The sequence below is a fragment of the Aplidium turbinatum genome, chromosome 10 (genome assembly GCF_918807975.1).
Source record: "Aplidium turbinatum chromosome 10, kaAplTurb1.1, whole genome shotgun sequence".
Lineage (NCBI taxonomy): Eukaryota > Metazoa > Chordata > Ascidiacea > Aplousobranchia > Polyclinidae > Aplidium > Aplidium turbinatum.
The window spans coordinates 8,890,786-8,911,778 of NC_137481.1; the positions used below are offsets into that span (position 1 = coordinate 8,890,786).

Here is a 20,993-nt window from a genome sequence, read left to right on the forward strand (position 1 = left end):
CTACGTACACGCCGCAAATTCTACGCCGTAGACTTTTTGTTTAAGCTAACGCTTACGGCCACATTTTTTTGGATAGTTGTCGCTTGAGGCTACGCCATAAAGTTTTCGCGTTTTTTTAGCGGCAGTGAGTGTCCACCTCTGAATTGCTATTAGTCTATTGATTGATTGAATCTTTATCCTCGGACTGAGAAGGCTTCTTTGAGAGCCTAATCTTGGCAGTTTCGCATACTTGTAGGCCTAGAGGCTTTGAACCACTGAAACAGGTCAGGTCACTGATGCTAAACCTTACCAACTGAGCTATCGAGGCGGACTGTAATGAACACTGAACAGTTTCCACCGCTGTAAAAACCACATTGTTACTATTCTAATCATGGATCCAAGCCGATTTTACCAACAGCTCCTACTCTCATAAAAAGGATTCTGTATTGCTTATAAAACCTTACAGTAAGTGCACGTTTATTTTACTGCTAGTAGGCCTAGGCTACTGATAAAAAAAAAGCAGCATAGCCTTGCCCTTGCTCCGAAAAAATGAAAACCGAAACAGTGTAAGGCCAACGGGATATGAGATAGATAAAATTAAAAGAAAAGTTGTTTGGTTCTTATAAAGAGTAGGGGCTTGATGCCTTCCTACAATCCCTCCTTCGCTCGCTCTACAGTCACACACATAACTTCCAATTGTTTATTTATTTTTTATTTACTTGAGTCAGCGATTGGGTATAAAAACTTGATATTTTCACACACTTTAAGAACTTCACATACAGTTATAAATCAAACTAACATCACAAATGTCTAGGACTAGGAAGGCGTCCTGTCATTCTCTTGCTTGTTAACGAATACTATTAGTTTTCCAACACAAAGAGGTACATGGGCTCAACACAATAGCTGTTGGCAGGTAGCAGAAGCGACAATGCAGTGAAAATGCCTATGGTCAGCAGGAAGGTCACGTCACAAAAAAAAACGCGAGATAAGGAAAAAACAACGTTGGCACTAATTTCAAACCTAAGAGAGGGCAATCGAGCCGCCAGAACATTGTTATATGCCATAGGCCGGAGGTATCATCCAGAGGCCAGAGATATCATCTGGAGGCAAGCGCCATAGGCCTATAGGCTAACAATACTCTGGCGGCTCGATTGCAGTGAGACTTGAGAAAACAAAAGGAGGGTAAGATAAAGTACGCATGCGTTGCAAAAGAATAAGACTGCAATATTAAAAACGTTGTGTGTGGAGAATAGAAACGTTGTGGAGAAATGTGTAGCATTGTGTGGGATAGCAGAGATGCAAAGTTTCACGATCAGAAATGTGACGTTCAGAAAAACGGTCAACCTCCGCCCTCGCGAAGACAACCACAATAAAGCAAGAAGGGGGATATACTCCACGATTAGAACAAACTGCTATAACATTGCAGCTATTTTAGCAAGAAAGTGCGGATTTGCATGGGAAAAAGAGTGATGTCAAACGCGTCATTTAAGCCATCCATGACGTGTTCGTCAATTACGTATGGTCGTTCAAAGGACTGCACTCCATGTGAAGCGTCTGAAAAAATAAAAATCAATATGAGCACCAATAAAGCACAATACATCTAGAATGTTGCGTTAACAAAGCGTAAGTGTCACTGCAAATATGAACTAAGTTGGCAAAAGTTATTGAATTTTAAAGTTGAAAGTTTACAAAGGTAAACTACTGTGGAGTGGGGGATTTTGAAGTGACTAGAATCCGTAAAATAAAACACAAATCCGAATTGGTTCAAAATCAAGAACAATCTCACTCTTGTTTGTTAACTTTACGCCAGCTTTCTTAAATAATAATGCAGCAATCGCCTTTCACAGGTTTTTAGACCGAATAGGTTTATGTGCAGTCTCAGTAGAGGATTTAGGAGAGCACTTGGTCATGTATGGGCTTGTCACTCTTGCACGTAATAACATTTACTGAAAACATACATTTTGGGGGGAAAACAGGACAAAATTTCTAAACTTTTTTTACAAGGCACAGCATGTCACACATTTTCTCATGAAATTGTCAAAAGTCTTTAAAACTCGTAAAAACATTAAAGATATCCGATGATCGTTCAACTGCCAACCATAACCATAGTCAGTTCCCACGGAGACATTGCTGAGCCAGGCATAATCCTCCGCCTAAATGGTCGCAAAAACAAGATTTGAAAGTAAAACATTTTGTCTGATGTTTTGTGCAATACAAAGGCTATAAGTTGCTATATAGTCAACAAGTACTTGATTTAAAAAGGCGTGACTTTGTTTTTCAAAAACCGCTTATTTATATAGGGTCAATACCGGGCCTTCTTCGTTGCATGGCTTTCCACTTCAGTCTGGTGACGTCATCCTTCTTGACATTAGCTCCAAGCAACAATTCTTCCACCGAGGATGGTTCAAAGTTTTTGAACAAGTTCTAGAAAAATTGTTCGAACAAAATATGCCATAAAGACTGATGAAAACAAGCGAAAGAACCAGACTAACTCCAGATTCTCAAAGTCATAGAGCACCCTATAATTATTGGAGTAATTTTTTTAATGAAACCTGAATCATATGGATGACAACCAAAAAATATTGACGCTTGCAACTATTATTTTGCTTATCTAAATTCACGTGTTATTGTGAAGATTTGAAATAAATGTACAAGCATGGAATCCTATCTTCGTGTCCAGTGTCCACTAGGGTGCATCATCTGCCCCTCATTTTTTTGTTTGGTTTTCTGCAGTGGATTAAAATGTTCCTTTTTATGATTGTTGAAGATGTGCAACTTTTCAGAAGAATTCATTAACATCTAGGGGTACCACAATTGGATTAAATTATGTCATTTTTTGTTATTTTGGGGTTATTTCATGGCTACTGGTACAGTTGTGGAACGATATGTTGTAAATTTCTATGAAATTTCATTTGTAGAATTTCCGTGTAATTCTGAGAAAAGTGATACCAATTTTACCAAAATCGGCCCAGTACTTTTTGAGATATCGGCGATTGAAAATTGCCCCTTTTTGTAATCGCTCATGCGTAAAAATTAACTGCAAATTTTGTTTGACCTATTATGAAGGTGTTTCAAATGGTAACTTCAAAATTCCTATGCATATGAGTTATTCAAAGTAAGGAGATTCTGAAAAGATATATTTTTTGTTTGTTTTTATATCACTACAGGCCACCAAGTGGCTAGTTTCACACATGACTATTAGTGATCAGTCATGTATGACGAAATTTTGATCGCTTATAGCAAAAAACACTCTACTTTGATTTTTCTGCAATTTGGCTTAAATGAAAGGTAATTTTTTTCGCTTTCTAGTTTCCAAATATGAAGTGGGATATTTGAGCAAAAATGAGGTAGTTTGCTGTAGTAAGTGTACCATGTATTTTTGAAAGTGAAGTAAGGACGGGTAGCACAGTTTTAACAAATGACTGAGGGGAGACGTTAAAATCCATTCCGTGACCGATTACAATGTCTTATACAACGGTTACAACGTTAAATTGGGATTCTCATGAATTAGACAAACACAAACTGAATGGGTTCCGGAAGCTCCTGCCAACACGCACCATTTTGGTCTTAATGTGCAAAATTTTGACAAACCAATCTTGATATCTGGTTGTCTCTTTTTAAACTCCTGATACAACTCATTTAGTGTCACCAAAACCAATCTTCCAAAACCTCAACCACGTCAACGAAGGGCTTTTCCTCAAGAGATTATTGATTCTGTGTTGAAGTTCTATGAAGATGATAAATTTAGTAGGTTACTTTCAGGTCAAAAGGATAAAGTGTCTGTGCGCAAAAAGTGCTATCAACAAAAAAGATTGGTTTTGGTGACACTAAATGAGTTTTAATTAGGAGTTTAAAAAGAGACAACCAGATATCAAGATTGGTTTGTCAAAATTTTGCACATTAAGGCCAAAATGGTGCGTTTTGGCAGGAGCTTGCGGAACTCATTCAGTTTGTGTTTGTCTAATTTATCAGAATCCCAAGTTACTGATAGAGGCGAGAAACGTGGCAAAATCTTACAGACTTGCTTTCTTTAATGGTCTGTGATATTACCTTAAGAGAATGCATGTTTTGCAAGTGTGACCAATGTCCATCTTCAGAAGTTTTGAAAAGCCACCTTCACTCGCTGTTTGAGGATCATGATGAAGACATCACTTACAGTGGACGACAATTGATAGAGCAGAAATTGTTACGATGATCATGAGTGTTTCAGATTTCATAGAAACCTTGATTGAAGAGCTGGTCTAACTTCTTCCACATAGTTATGTGTCCAAAGCACAATCAAATTATTACAAGACCAGAAAAGAAAATTTTTAAGAAGGTGAAGCTTTGATTGCAAAGGACTTTTCAGAGAATTATCTCTTTCTTGTGCAAAATGAAATCCAGGGCTTTCATTGGACACACGCCCAAGCAACTGTGCAATGCATCCAGTACTTTGCTATTACAAAAACACCGACTCCAACATGGTTGAACACTTATCCCTTTGCTTTCATTCAGACATACTGATTCATGATGTGTAAATGGTGTATTACATTCAAATTGCAAAGTTTAAACGTCTTGTCAAATTTATCTTGTCGTGCTATGGCTGGTAGGCTACTGGTTTTTAGCACCGTGCCAAGTCAATGCACCAACAAACGACTTGCACTTTATTGAAGTCTTACACCAATACAAAGAAGAAGACAAGCTGGTAGCAGAGGTAGCGCTCAAGTATTTCATGCTACACACATGGTACTTGCTCCCTTTGCCCTTTTCAGCACCAAGACACTGCCAGCTGAGAAAGCAGAAAGGGCAAGAGCAATACTAAAGAAAATGAAAAGTTTCAGATAGCCATTAAAAGATTTGTAGAAGGTTTTGGAAAACCAAGGTTGATTCCAGTGTTGCCAGCCACCAAGTTGGCTGATCTAATCAATGAAGATTCCAGGTTCCTTTTTGCAGCAATAAAGCTTGGCCATTGTACAAGTTTCATGGACGAAGATGTTCTTCAGTGAGACAGGTGTCCTTCATATGCAGCTTGCTGCACAGTTGTAAGGCAGGATGCAGCTGAACGGGGCGTCAAGCTTGGATGCGACTATCTTTTATCGGCAAAGTCTGAACAGAGATTCCAAACTGTTCTGCAGACTGAGGCAGCTATCGGCAGTGTTCGAATTTACGGAAGAAGGAAATGAACAACAATGTTTAATGGATACTGCATAATGCATATTTATTTGAGCAGGAAACTGTGCCTTTTTTAACTGTGTTATTTCAATTCGGAAAATACAGAAGTTTGCAAATTCGGCAAAACAATGTGCATTTATTGGTGTTTTGTGACCAAAACAGTGAATGTTAAAGTTTAGATAAAGTTCAGCGAATATTTTTTTGCATTAAAATGATCAAAAGGTGTGCAGTTTAGAGAGAAAAACCCTAAAATGAATGATTTAACGCTTTTGGACTAACGGTACATATGTGTACCACAGACATGCCATCTGAAACTAGGCTTTTCACATTGTTCGCTCGATGTCTATATGTCAAAAATTCATTCGCGATGTGGTACCCCTAGATCCAAATCATTTCGCATAAAACTTCACAGGTGTGTTTACTTTGATAAAAGGAACACTTCTGACAACTGCAGAACAAAATTTAAACGAAAAAGGGCAGATGATGCACCCTAGTGTCCACCTTGAAGCATGTCAAGTGCCTAGCAAAAGCACAGTCGCGTGCTTTGGATAGGCGTCGAACCAACGTCCTATGATGCGTCGCTCAGATGCTTTCACCATTCGGCCACGAGCAGACAGCAAACTAAGCTTAATCTGTCTGTCGCTGTCAATGAAATGAAAAAGTCGCCAACTCTGACAACTTAACGTTAGACCGCTGAAGTGAGTTCGACAAAGAAACGGATTGCGATTGTGCCAGACCAAGATTACAATCCATTATCACTTTCGCTTAACAGTCGACTCTCATTAACAGCTGCGCATGAAAAAAATCAGTGAACTTTATGGCTTTTGACATTAATTCTCGGTCTATGAACTTAAAACAGTCAACAATATTCCTGGTGCTACATACCTTCAGAGAGATAGTCACGGAAGAAGAAAGTTTTGCATGATCTGTCTTCTCGAACTGATGCTCCAGACGAATGAGGATGCCACCGCTCTTGTGAGAGGAAAGAGTGAGAAGATGCACATTCTCTGGAAGTGCAGCAAACAACCTGGATCCCTTGAAGAAAAATAACAATTATTAAAATTAAGTTTCTAAGAAGTGATGTTCATTAGAAAGAACATGAAAAGGAAATACACGAAGGCAGTTTAGTAAAAACGGATTTCGTGCGTAAGATCATTCAAGCCCGGCATTGAGTTGAAGTTCTTGTATTTCTCAAGCTTCCAAAGCACTCAGCCTACCTTCAAGCGACATCAAGTTCAAACGATTTATCTTTAAAAATATTGTTGCGCAGCTAATATCAAGTTGAGATTTCGCATAATGCAACAAAAATTTCCAAACAAGATATAAAACCCAATACCTTTAAGCTGGCTATGTCGAAAAGAAGCAAACCACAATACAATACATAACCACATTTTCAAGCTTATGTGTTAGATGGACTTACGGCGTTCAATGAGTTATTTATCCTGGTGATGTTCTTGAACATGATCACTGGAGCCATGTAGATTTCTTCGGCAAGCAGTCGGTGTTGTTTCGCAGACGCGGTAACGGTATCCAATAGCAACCAGTGTTTTCCGCGCGAAATTAAACCGTCGCCATATTGTCCAGTTTCATTCAACGGCTCAGCGACAGCACCGCTATCTTCGCCCAACAAACGCCGATGCACCTGCAAAGTGCCACATAGTTGTAGTTTCGTGTGTAGGACCGTGGCCGCTGAGAGGAAAATTTGGACCCGGTACCAATGAGATCTTCTGGCTGTAAATCAAGACTCGCTTAAGAAATACACTATATCTAAAATACGCGGTGGCTTCTTCAGGTTTACGGGCTCCTTGAAAAAGTTACGGGCCCCTAAAGTTTCTCAGTTTAAGAGAAGGTTTTTTAACAGCAACAGACATTAACCAACCATGACTTCAAGTGATCCGTCTTTGATACTAGCGCCACCTTGCGATCGGTCAGTTAATAGAGTAAATTGTCGCTTGGTGTCTTTGATGTAAATGCGTGTGTTCACGGGATAGTAGTTGCCAGCAACCGGTTCGGATTGGTTTAAAGTCCAGCTTGGTCTATAGTTTCTCCTTCATATGTTTAACAGTAAATATATATGTGAGTCTGCGTCATTAACCTACATACCTTCAGCTTTGAAAAAAAAAGAGTACGAAGTGTTACACAAGCTGATCTTTTTGTTCTCAAATGAAGCTTCTAATGTAACGGTACTGAAATTACTTCACTGAGCAGAGAGTCAACAAAAACATGTGATTCAGCGCAGTTACTTTCTTTGCAGAACTTCTCGTCCATTGGCGTCTGTGTAGAAGTATCCCGAAGTGAGTAAGTCAGTGTCGTATCTACAGTAAATGTTACAATGTTATTGCAAGTGGGAAACGCAAAAACAAAAACAATGGTGGATGGCGGAACGTTATGTTGCGTCATTCACCAATCAATTGGCACGAAAGGGTTTATTTTTAAAAGACTGCAAGACTGGAATGTGATCCAACACCACTAGGTCTTTAGACTTCTTTTGTAATGTACAACATCGCCAACCTAGAAGGCTAAAGATTGAAATACACAAAGTGATGAAAATTCACAAGCTGACACGACTGTTACATCGTCCAACGTTACAACTCCATTGAAGTTATTGAAATGAAAACACAGGTGTCAAGGCCACCCAGACAGCAAAATCCATTATTTTACGTTGATGCAATGACGGATTTTGCTGTGTAGCAATACGCACCAAGCCACCAACCTTGCGATGATTTCTTTTCCCCACTTATCTTGCAGCGGTATCGGACCGACAGTCCATTCCACCTCAATATCATTTCTTCCTTTGTAAAGCCGAAATACCTAAAAGAGAGTTATTCAATGCATGTGTTTGAACGTAACCAAATGCACAAAAGTGCTGAATCTGACGAAAAATTACTTGTTGTTGAATGACAAATAAATAAACCAGAAGCACAAAAAAACGCATCTCTCTTCGTCACATATTTTAGCTTTTGATAAGAAAATAACTAGAAACATTTACCTGCCAAGCCCAATCATTAAACTTTTGATAAACTTCCTGTACAAGACTGCTGCCCTGAAAACAATGCATCAAAGGTGGATTTTTGTAAATCGACTTTAATAAGACAGTCTTCTGCAATCTAACCATTAACAGCAGATGTTTTAACAAAAACCAAATGTGTTAACGTGACATACAAATAAATAAAATAAGTATTAATTATTAAGAGCTTAATTGTTTCAAGTGAAGTATTCAAGAATCAACACAAGTGAACAAAGATGAGTTGTACGATGCCAATCTTACCTCTAACTTGGTAATTTGTGCGTGGCCATCTTGAGAGCAGGTGAAAGGCGTAGAGGAGTTAGGTCGGAATATGTAAGCGCCTGAGAAACAGATGCAGACACCAGATTGAAAGAGGATTTCAATCACAACGTATCGAGATTTAAAAAGTTTCGACTGTTTGGGTCCGTGTTGAATATTTTCCGGATTTTGAACACATTTTTAGGTGGTCCTTTTTAATTAAATTTGTCACGAATGATAGCTTTATCTGAGAGCTATAAACCCCAGTTGCAAATCTGTGAGAATTAAATGCAGTAACTGGCTAAGATTGTCAACACAAAAAATAATCTTCAGTTTTCTTACCAGACTGTTGGGGGCTGGCATGATTTCCAAGACTTGAATTATACCAAAGCAGTTGTTGCCTGACTTGGGTCACCACCAAACTTTGTAAATTTTCAATGCTTTTCAATAAGCCTGTCGTCCCATCGAACTGAACTTTGTAAAACTATAAAAACAAATCCTGCTGTTGATTTAAATCGTTGTAAAGATCGTATCAAAACCAACCTGAGCTTCTCTGACCTCATTGTTGATTTCAACATCTTCATTGGCACTTCTTTTCTTCACAAATCTTGGATCCGAGTTTCGTTTTCTCTTGTCTTTCTCAGCCAGTTTGGTGACCTGAAAATTGGGATTTGTACAATTGATACACTAAACACAAGTGTAATAGCACTTGTAGTATTACAAACAAACAAGAAGCCGAGTTTATGTAGCATTCATGCGCAAAGCAAGCAAGAGTCTACGATCGTTGGTTTCGTACGAAACAAGTTACAAATGATTAAATTTAAAGAAAAACTACAATTGTTTAAATGTTAAAAATTATTTGGCATCGCAAAAAACTTCGTTGAATAGTTTTCCTTTACAACGATCATGGTCATCTCCATAAACCGATATTAACAATATAAATTAAAATGACAGTAATGGTCGCCCTATGGCCTATATGGTGTTGTGTTGTTGTATAGTGTGCTTGTGGTAACTATAATCTTGCAAATCTATCCGTAGCGATTCGTAGGCAACCATTTTGCAGCAAATTATCGTCAAAATGGGCTACCCATTTCATTGACACAAAATGACCGAAAAACAAAACGCACTGAATATATTGAATGTTTTACGGGTATTAGAGGTCTTTTAGTGTAACCAATGACGCTGCAAAACCTCAACGTAATGAACATTTTCGACCTTCAGTCGCTTCATTTACCAGTCCGCGGCACATGAGATACATTACAGAAACCCATAAGGCATCACTCTTACCTTGAACGCTTCGTATCCCAAAGCAGGCAATTGGACCGAGAATAAAAGCTCGCACTGCGCATTACCTCGGTGTCGGCGCACAGCTTTAGTTGCATCACTGACAGGCACAAGCTGAATGAAACAAACATGGTTTGCAATAAAGTAATGTAAAGTTACATTTAACAAACATTACGACCAACGCCTTGTCATTACTACCTTTTGTTACAGATAGCCAGCAGAGTTGCCATTTTAACTTTCGTTTCAAGGTCGCCAGACAGTCCCTTTATGCGGATGGACGTGATAACACCAGTTTAACACGGCAACATGACTGAATAACATGACTGAAGAAAATCGTGCCAGGAACAATGCAATTTTCCAATGCGAAAACAACCTTTTTTACGTTATTTCGATGTAGTTGGATGATGAACTTCATCTCTGTAACAATAACAATCTTGGCTTATATGACTGGCTTACCTCAAACGATAGAGGGACAGAACTGGAGTCCTGCATAGTAATGGATGAATCCTTCGATGGACAATTGACGGGAAAGCGAAAATATCTCGACAGTGGACGAGCCAGAGGATTGTAAACGTGAACAGAAAACTGTAAATCACATAAATAAAACTAACCTACCAAGCTACCACCTACAAAATTTAATAAGCGACAAAACTATACATAAAATTTTCCGTGTTGCCAAAGAAACTTGATTGTAAAAGCAAAGTTGTTGAAATGATGGAATAGCTGTGTTTTTTGTCATTCTAAACAACTTCTAGGTTGGTAAAAAAATCTTTAGAAATAGATGAGCAATACAAATCCCATATAAAAATTAAAAAAGTCACATTATAGCTTAAAGGTATAACATATAAAGTAGGAAATGAAATGATCCTCTGCAGTTAATAGATCTGCCTGTGAAGTAGTTACCTGTAGCATTTGTTGCGTGTAGTTACAAACAGAAATGTTCAAAAAATCACAAAAATAAAATTCATTTGCAGATCCAGTTATAACTTCGCTAATGACCGACTGACATTCTTGTCGACCTAAAAGACAATAAAATAAAAGACTACTGGCTAATATTATTTCAAAAATTGAGAGACGTTTTTACGCATTTTAAGTAGAATCTAACACATTTCTAGTAAGCTAATTACAAATTGTTAAACTTGTGAGCAGTCGAGAGCTATAAAGGAAGATTTATAGAATGACCAAAAGTCGCAATTGACTGAAAGGATGATGATGAAATCATTTGACTTACCGATGTAAAGTCTCTTGGCGTAGTCATTGGCCACGTGCTGTTTACTGGTCCCCGACACTGCGTCATGATGTTGTGCCACGCCCATTGCTTCGCCTACAAAATAACAACCAATGACCAGACGGCAACCAGACAACGTTTGAAGTGGATTTTGGGAGGTAGATGTACACTTGGAGGTTTCAATTGGCCTGATGTCAGTGTTCGGTGGCAACTGAACGTCTTAACCCGTTTCCATGACAAACAATAATGCAGAAAATTCCGAACTGCATGATGCAAAAATCTTCAGATAATCATGAATTGCTGACGAGATTCACTTCACCGAAAGCGCAACTGACGACCGGTTTCTGAGCTTGACATGCAAATGCAGACTGTCACTTGGAGTTGGTAAAAAACAAAAGTCACATGGTAAGTACTGTATATCTAACGTAAAGGGACTTTAAAATTTGGCAATTTATATTTTAACTTACGCAACGTGTGAGAGGATGCACAGATTTGCGTGTCTCGGTTATTAAACTGGGCTAATACCTCCAGTTGGTTGCATACCTAGACATACGCAAGACAATTTTAATTTCTAAAACGGTAGAATCGAAGCAAAATCCCTAAACCTGTATTTCTGAAATAGTAAGCCAACTTAAATTTTAACAAGTCGTCGAAATGTTGTAAACAGCTTTAGCCCAACGGCTTGCGCTTTTGCACAAGGAACTCTGACAATACGTACAAATGAGGCGCACATTTTCGAAAAACACAAACCTGTAGAACATTGTTACTGTTTCTCACGTATCCTTTTAATCCTGGCCGACTGGTGAAGTAGCCGGTCCAAAAGCTATGAGGGCTGTCGGCGTAGGGAAAAAAATCATCTGATTTTACCGTCCAGTCGGTTTTAGCTTGGTTCAATGCGTGCAAGTAACACGATGGTGTGGAGTAGAAAACTGTCACATTTCTGTGCTGGAAATTTGATACAAATATGTTTAAGATTGTACACAATCTTTAATCAGAAATAAATTTTATATACCAGCACACTAATGCACAAAAAAAGACAACAAACCTTCAGGTTTACAACTACCGTCAACAGTCAAGAAAATCGTGTTTAGCATTTTGTAGCATTTATAAATTTTACAAACAATTATTTTTGACATTGCAGTGAAAGACTCCTAGATGAAAACTGTGACAGGAGGTCTCAGTGTTCAAAGGATTAAATGTTGGATTAGAGCTGTCTAGCATCGCGGTTCAGTCGTGATTAGTGTTGTGTTTATAGTATTTCAGTATTTAAATCGTACAACAAAAGCTCCATGAAGATTTGAAGAACCAAGCGATTTGGAGTCGTCGCAGCACTTTTCACGAAGTCAAAATTAAACGCAAAAATCTCTGCACTTCATTCACAACCCTTCGTTTGTAATGAAAGTTTCACTGGAGGTTTTTGCCTACAGCACCGGTTTTAAGTCGCTCACCGCGGCATTAACGTATTTGATGAGCTTGTCCAGGTTTTTGTACCACATCCTTGCGTTCTCGTAATGGAAATCGGACCCCATGGTCATCATTATGTGATTGGTCTTGAAATGCTTGGCCTAGAGAAATGTCAATAAACTGATCAGTGACGAGACGAATTTTACGTTTTGTCCATAATTTCCTGTGAAACTTTTGAGACTCAGTGTTAGATTGGGAGAGCACTTGAAATTAGCTAATTTAGTAAAAATAGTGCTATAAAAGATTACATTCGAAATTGCCAATCGTATGTAAATAGTCATCCTTATCGCAATCTTTGGAGATTGTTTGTAAGTATTTGTCCGAGTTAACATCAAATCTTGTAATCCAGGGCTCAACAGGCAGTTGTTTGCCGGCGGAGCTCCGTATTTGTGCACAGTCTTCAATTAAATTATCATGTGCTGTGCTTCCATTTATCTTGATGCATAATCTAATCTCTGACATTCCTTCCTTTCTTCCCAAAATATTTTTTTCAAATGCTTAATTCGTTTTGCATCGTTATGTTTTGTTGATCATTTTGTATTTGATCAATGTAAAACAGTTTTCTCCAATGTTTGAACCGTTTTCTGCGCAAGACTGTATATTCATATCATTTCGTATTCGAGCAATGCAAAGTAGTTTTTTAAAAGCTTGACAAGGGCTAGATATGTAGCCGAAAACGTTTGCTATTTTGGTTCCTTTTATCATGATAAATGCCGTGTTGCTTCGCTAACTTATGGTGAAAGTAGCCTCTCTAGTTTCTACTCAAGTGCGTGATTGGTTTACACTTTATACCAAATGAATGGTGAAATTTATGAACAATTTTCCATTGCATGCCCCGTTCGAGTGAGATTGTCAAGTTGGCAAAAACTATTTTCGTTGATGTGATTTAAGGTCTGGTAACGTTAAACCGATGCGACGCTGTAATGCAGAACAGGGAAGCAAGAGAGGTTTTGGAAAGAAAATACATTTCCTACGAAGCACTAACTCACATGTGATTACTTCAGGAGACGAATTCCTGCATGCTGCCACGTTGCATATCAGTCTATGTTTATTTTTACAAAACAAAACCACAGCTGTAACGGACAGAACTATGTAAAAAAATGACTCAAAGCGTGGCAGTATAGTGGATAGTGGAAGGGTGTCTGCACGCTAATTTATACAATTTTTGTACACGCAAAGGAAAGGGGAATCCTGAAGATTTCTGCCCCTTTATGACAAAAAGAAGTATATAACCCACATTTTAGAGAAAATGGAATATGGACAATTAAATAATGGAAAAATTTTTCTGACAAAACAAAGCTCACAAATGAAGCCTCTCTTTCAGCAAAGTTTGTTCTTTCAGTGCTTGATAAATTGTATTGAGTAAAAATAAACGCGTTTCATCAATTTTCTCAGAACAGTGTTTTCGGGCTTGCTTCTTTTTATCAGAAAGGGGCAGATTTAAGAACTGTTACCGGTAGGCCGCTACGTCATGAAAAGGTGGTTACTGGTCCTGTACCTGAGCATGGGCCGTGTCCACAAACAAATCGACTTTTTCATCAACATTGTAATCTTCTAGTTTAGGATTATCCATGATCGGTTGGTCCTTACAATAAACACCAAAACAGAATCCTTTTGGGGGGCCATAACCGTTTTCATTTACACCTGCCATAGAAAATATACAAGATAATAACGTTTAGCTCATACATTTCGCAACATTATGCATGTACCTTGGCTGTAAAATTATACAATTTGTTAGGGTGGATCTTTTTAGGGGAACAACAAAAGCAAAGCTAACCCCGCTGAATTGAAATAACCTAAATATTTCTTAACTCCTTTTAATTTTATCTCTCCCACACCACACAACGCATACGTAGTACAGGTTATAATGTGGTGAGATGCTGGGACCAGGGAATGTTAACTCTACAAGAACTGAACCGTTATTATAGAGCTCGAAAGAGATAGTCTGTAAAGTCGGGAGTAAAATTCAAGACGTTACCCAATTGAAAGAAAGCTTTTGTTGTTTTAATAGATTTTAAACGAAGTTGAAATGTAAAATCAGTGTAAACTCAATGAACTCGGCATTTCCAAAATTTAAAAATCGAGAGGTTGAACTTTTAAAGCATGTGGCTTAAAAAAATCAAGTTTGCTGCTCAATATGGAGCAATAGAGAGTGACGCTTCTTCTTGCATGCGTCAAACCTGTGAAGAGATCTGCGTCTGGTGGAGATAGGTTTGCGCTTCCGATCCAAATCTCTTCCATCTTATGTTGCTTTTCACGAACCGTTTTATCTTCGAAATCCAATCGGCCAAAAAACAGTCCATCAAAACCCATCTAAGTGTACACATGATGTTTGTTACTCTAAAAATACGTTTGTCTTTTTATGTTGCAACATTGGAGTGTTTGGGAAGAACACCCCTTCTTCACATGTCCTACCCCTGGCACCTGCTGGTTTTGTTGGCTCTTTTCTTTCCACAAAGAAAAGAGTTAAACTGACTGGTAAAGCGGCGGTCGATTACCGAAGTGGCATGCGTGTGGGAAAGCGGAAGAGACTCTCCCCCACATGTTGAATCACTGCCCTACCGTGATGACTGTCGTCGCCTCTGGTTTCAATCGCTAGCCTCCCCGACCCAGCTGGGCGAACCTGCGTCAACGTCTGGCCAGTGCACATCCGTGCTCGCCGAATCAAAGCTTACTCTTCTCCAGTGAGTATGTATTACATTCCGACCTATATTTTTTGTTTCTATTGATTAATCGAGCCTCTGCTCCACATTTTTATTTGAATTTTGTTTGCCACGAGAGCCAAATTATCCTTAAATAGTTGGCTCTCTTCCTCGTGGTAGACCCCAATTTTATCCGCTCTGCCTACTGGCAGACCGGGTATAAGAGTCAAGTACCTGCGCCGAGGTCGCGTGAGGGAGACGTGGGCGCCGCCCGGCGGTCAATTACTGCCGGTTCCAGCGTCCACACGCGACGGGTCGCCCGGCCCGTCGCAGGCCATCTTTCTGGGCAATGCAGAAAGAGCCTGTCTCCCTGGCCCGCTCCGCCATTCTAAATTTGCGGACGGGTCATGTAACGTTTTCGATCCACACTCTCCCTCCACAGGTACCTCGACTCCCCAGCCTGGCCCCCGCGACCTAAGCTGGTGGACTTACCCCTCCGGGTGCATCGTCACCCCTAAATCACGCCGCTCCCCGCCGCCGCGGGGTGTGGCAGGCCGGTTTCTGAAAGTCTTCGACCTGGCTATGTTTGTTTGTGCTCTCTCGCCGTGTCAATTATTTGTACCCGTGCGCTGTTGATGCAAATAAAACAGTTTAACACTTGAGGGAGATCGTGGGGCACGTGCCTGCCGAATGGCAACCCGGGCTTTCCATAGATAGTACGGTTCCACAGCACGTGGAAGCGGGCGGTGCCGATCTGCGTCCTGACATCGTCTTGCAACGCCCTGACGGTGTCACGGTCGTATGTGACGTCACATGTCCGTTCGACAACGGCGCGGATTCTCTTCGAAAAGCCGCCGACAGGAAACACGACAAGTACGGCGAGTTATGTGTCAACATAAAGGAAGACAGGAAGCGCCCTTGCAGGGACGTCCTGTCACTTCCGTTTGTCGTAGGCTCCCTTGGGAGCTATGCCCCGACGAGCTCTCGAGCTCTGACGGCCTTGGGCGTTCCTTCTCGTGGGGTAGCAGAGGTGGCTAGAAAAGTGGCTTCCCTCTCAATCGAAGGATCCTTCCGCGTCTGGAAAGCTTGGAACGCCGGGCTCACTTGTGGAGGGGCTACGTCATAGAAAAGACGACATCAGCGATCAGAAACTTATTCCCTAATAACGTTGCAGTAAGTATCCGAGCGCGCAAGACAGCAAACCGTTTAGACGTTATAACCTTATAACGATATTGGCTTAAAATTGATCACCTTATGACATCACCTTATTTCTATAAACCTGCGCCATTTCTTTTATATGATACTCCAGTCTCTTCAAAAACAATCATTCTAAAGTAAAAAGGAAGGAAATGAAATACCTCATGTACATTGTGACTTGAGACTGGTTTAATAGCAATTAAGCAATTTCAATCATCACTAGATTCTCTATGTACTAATCAATCAATTGTTTCGAACTGTCATACGCTGCTTTCGCCTTGTAACGCTGTTCTTGCCCGCTCGGATCAACATCTCTCCGCTTTCAATGCATTGATCAACACGATCCCCTGATCAACTCGATGCAGCCTCAAAACTTCTACCCCAATTTTCTATTTTTACCGATAATGTAGCCTATCAGTGCCTCTGGTTTCGATCGCTAGCCTCCCCGACCCAGCTGGGCGAACCTGCCTCAACGTCTGGCCAGTGCACATCCGTGCTCGCCGAATGAAAGCTTACTCTTCTCCAGTGAGTATTAATTACATATCTTTTTTTTTTTATTACAGTATATTGATTCATCGAGCCTCTGCTCCACATTTTTATTGAATATTCGTCTGCCACGAGAGCCAAATTATCCTTAAATGGTTCGACTCTCTTCCTCGTGGTAGACCCCAAATTTTATCCGCTCTGCCTACTGGCAGACCGGGTATAAGAGTCAAAGTACCTGCGCGAGGACGCGTGAAGGAGACGTGGGCGCTGCCCGGCGGTCAATTACTGCCGGTTCCAGCGTCCACACGCGACGGGTTGCCCGGTCCGTCGCAGGGCTTCATTCTGGGCTATGCAGAAAGAGCCTGTCTCCCTGGCCCGCTCCGCCATTCTAAATTTGCGGACGGGCCATATAGTGTTTCGATCCACACTCTCCCTCCACAGGTACCTCGACTCCCCAGCCTGGCCCTCGCGACCTAAGCTGGTGGACTTAACCCTCCGGGTGCATTGTCACCCCATAAATCACGCCGCTCCCCGCCGCCGCGGGGTGTGGCAGGCCGGTTTCTTAAAGTCTTCGACCTGGCTATGTTTGTTTGTACTCTTGCGAATAAAACAGTTCAACACATACGGTGCGATACTGATGAGCCCAGCCTCATGGGCGAAACACGTGTCTATCGCTGTCTATTCGATGCTACAATCGGCTGCCCAGAAACTTATTGGAGTGTTTATTGAACAAATTGGTGTTCTCTCACCTAGACAGCAAAGTAGTCATTTTCTACATTGATTCAACGTCTGCAGATGTTTGAATTTACTGGCTGAGCATACCAGCAAGAAATTCCATGTCACTCGCTTTAAGAAAGAGCCTGACATTAACTATAAAGATTGAAGACCACACACCACAATGCCTATTGGCATCCAACCGCAGAGACAATGAAGCAATATGAGGCACTATTTTGGTCTCCATCAGTACCGTATCTTTCTTATTCTGATTACAGTTAAGTCAGGTATATATTGTATCAAGGGTATGAAGTACAATGTTTTGAATACGACTCCACAGCCCTGATTTACATGTGTTTGATCTACACTGTTCTACAGTACAACAGTCTTCTTCATAACAAAAAGCTATCGATTTTTATTTTCTTGTAATTCACAACAAACAAGTCAAAGCTAAAAAGTGAATGAGGCTGTCCACCAGGGATTTAGTTAAATAACATGATTCGTTCTTCTGGTGCAAACTAAGCTAAACTATTACAAGATGTAATGATAATCTTCTTTTATTCCAACGTTTCGTCAATCAGACAGAACTGACTTCTTCAGGGGGCTAGATTAGCTTAATTTCCACCATAAGAACGAATCACGTTATTTAAACAAGTCAAAGTTTGAACTTAGTTGTCAATTTTTAAACATGATAATGAAAGCATATAACCAAACGTATAACAAATTTGGGTTAAATCACTAGTGATTAAATATGGCACACCGACTAATATATGGAATTTATTCATCAGAATCTTAGAGTGTCCACAAAAATAGTCTCATATTTGTAAATGTGACTGTGGGACTAATTACTTTTTTACAGCCTTCTGTGATTAGATAATTTCGGTTTTTTGTCATAACAAATGTATATGCTTGTGACTCGTGTTCAAATGACAAAGGGGTAAGCATATGCCTTTAGCCAACTTCTCTGAAAAACTCGCATTGTAAATTGGGCCCTCTCTCTGCTTTGCGTCATAGTATAACATTTGTTTTTAAAATGTTTAAAAAAACGCAGTTTTTTGTTCACAAAGCAAGCTCTCTGTTAAAACCGATCATAATTAAATGCGGCCAGTAGGTTTTTAAAACAGAATACTAAGCAACACTAACTTACTTGGGCAAATAAGGAAGCTTGCTCCCTTGAATGACCAAACGTATCTATCTGCCAAGCGACTTTGGGGCGACCACATGAACCAAAAGTGTCATTTAAAAAGTTTAGTCCCAAAGTCATTTGGTCAATAATTGCATTGTAGTGAGTGGCTCCTTCATCATTCATGCACCACCCTCCAAGTATGAATTCTAATCGACCTGGTAATTTAATATTAAAATTGCCTTTTAACACAATATGGTGGGATAAACTATTTTACAAAGCTGCACATTATTGGGTCATAACATCCTACAGAACTGACCAATGCAAATGACATTAAATCAAACAGGCGAGTTTCCAACAGCAATGACCTTGCTAAAGGCAACAGACCACAGTTTTTGACAAAAGTTTACCACACTTTAATATCGATATGAAAGGAAAATATTTCATTATCAATACTCACTACACAATACAATACTCACTATATCAATACACAATACAACATCAGTTGGTTGGTATGATAATAATAAAAACTTTATAGCATGTAATGAAAATTCCCATACAAATTCAAACACAAGATTTTGTCAAAATAATCAAAAACTTAATTACTCAACCCAGCTGTTAATTGAGTCAATGATAATTCTACTTTATTTAAATTATACTGTAGATTACAATGAAATTATATTTTTCAAATTATTCGTGAACAGTCATAAATATGATGTCACACAAATTAGACTACAATGTTTTAATTTTATTTGTGGACTTCAGTTAACCATTAACCAATAAGAAAAATTGTTGTATATTGACCTTGCTGGACTAGTGATTTCACTTGTGATTGCATGGCTGCATTTTGTTCATTCCACCAACGAGAAAAAAATGCCATTTCAACATAAATAAATCGTTTTGTTTCATCAGCAAGCAAGGATGGAATGACAGTGTCAAGAATGTATTGCACACCAGATTGATCAACTGTTTGATTTGCTGCAACAAACAGTGAAAATAATGACTCAAAATATTTATTATATCTGCCAAGCGACTTTGGGGCGACCACACGAACCAAAAGTGTTATTTAGAAAGTTTAGTCCCAAAGTCATTTGGTCAACAATTGCATTGTAGTGAGTGGCTCCTTCATCATTCATGCACCACCCTCCAAGTAGGAATTCTAATCGACCTGATAATTTAATATTAAAATTGCCTTTTAACACAATATGGTGGAATGAACTATCAAGCATAAGCAATACAAAAAACTGCTAGTTTTATGGAGTACCAGTATGTACGACAAAAAGTAAATCAACAGCAATGGCTAACCATTTATTGAGATGATCTACAATATACCACTTGAATCTAGTGCAGTTATAAAAACAACTTCCTTAAAAAAATCGTTTTACATGTTATAAGAAAACAAAAAATGTCACTACAGTACTTTTTCGTTTGAACCCAAACACCAATTTTACAAATTAAAGTGCTGGTATTGTGCTATATATTATATACCGTATGTGTTAATGTTCTTAATTTTGGGTCTTTTGTTTAAATGTTTGGGTGGCAGCTGACTTTGGTGACCTTTTGGTCTTTCGCTGCCATCCTTGTTATGCGAATTATTTGTGTTTATTGTGTTTTTGCTTTTTGTGTCTTTCTTTTTCGCCAACAAAACAAAAAAATAAACTGAACTGAACTGAACCAAAATAGATATATACTGTATAATGTAATTTATAGCAATTATGCTTGCAATTGTACCACTTAAAATCTAACGTTACAGGTCAATATGACCTATCTTACTCATGTATAAAAAGTTACCTCCATAATAATACTGGTCAACAGTTTTAAGCCATCCCACATCATCATGTGTGTGTGGAACAAGATGAACATTTAAGTGGCCTTCTTTTCCCAAATTGCAATTCTGAAATTTATACCAAAATCATAAACTCAATTGCCTGCACTGTAGGCCTATACATAGAAAGTTGAGTCATGATGAATAAAAGGAAAAATTAAATGTCAAAACAAAACCAAATCAGTCTACAAAAACAATAATATTCCATAAAGATTAACCCCCAAGAACATTACCTGGTATTTGCAAGTTAAATCTTCATTTCCAAATATATTTGTTACAAGAAACGTACTTGTTAAAATTTCAAACACCAATATTTCTTTTAATGACATTATGTCAATAGTATACTAATTACTAATAACGTGGAAAAATAACTCAAAAAGCTAATAACTATAATAAGTTTAAGCTTCCTGTATAAAAACAAGGACAATTGTATTATTCTATGCATATCTCCATATTAGTACAACAGTTCACGCTTATTAAGACCACCTCGAGACTGGACAATTTTGGACTTATGAAATGGGTGGGCCTATTAAGAAGGGAACGATTCTCCGCCACTCCTATACATCAGCCTGTGCTATCTTTTTAGTTTAAACGTAATTTGCTGTGCTTGCTTTAAACTTTGATATTTAAAGACG

The 20,993-nt window shown here is 39.1% G+C and overlaps 1 protein-coding gene across 1 annotated transcript; it reads right to left on the reverse strand.

Moving 5' to 3' along the window:
• Window positions 1-722: 722 nt before the first annotated feature.
• LOC145777928 (lysosomal alpha-mannosidase-like) lies at window positions 723-20,717 on the reverse strand. The gene is made up of 24 exons (XM_082589290.1): window positions 20,592-20,717; window positions 20,325-20,427; window positions 19,338-19,511; window positions 18,558-18,751; window positions 14,552-14,684; window positions 13,870-14,015; window positions 12,356-12,472; window positions 11,658-11,852; window positions 11,375-11,450; window positions 10,911-11,003; window positions 10,583-10,698; window positions 10,136-10,264; window positions 9,683-9,793; window positions 8,954-9,052; window positions 8,738-8,879; window positions 8,399-8,478; window positions 8,120-8,173; window positions 7,844-7,941; window positions 7,374-7,445; window positions 7,010-7,178; window positions 6,551-6,772; window positions 6,016-6,165; window positions 2,289-2,403; window positions 723-1,533 (listed from the first exon to the last, which is right to left on the reverse strand). The coding sequence occupies exons 1-24, from the start codon at window positions 20,685-20,687 to the stop codon at window positions 1,406-1,408; spliced, it is 3,012 nt and encodes a 1,003-aa protein (XP_082445416.1). The 5' UTR covers window positions 20,688-20,717; the 3' UTR covers window positions 723-1,405.
• Window positions 20,718-20,993: the final 276 nt, after the last annotated feature.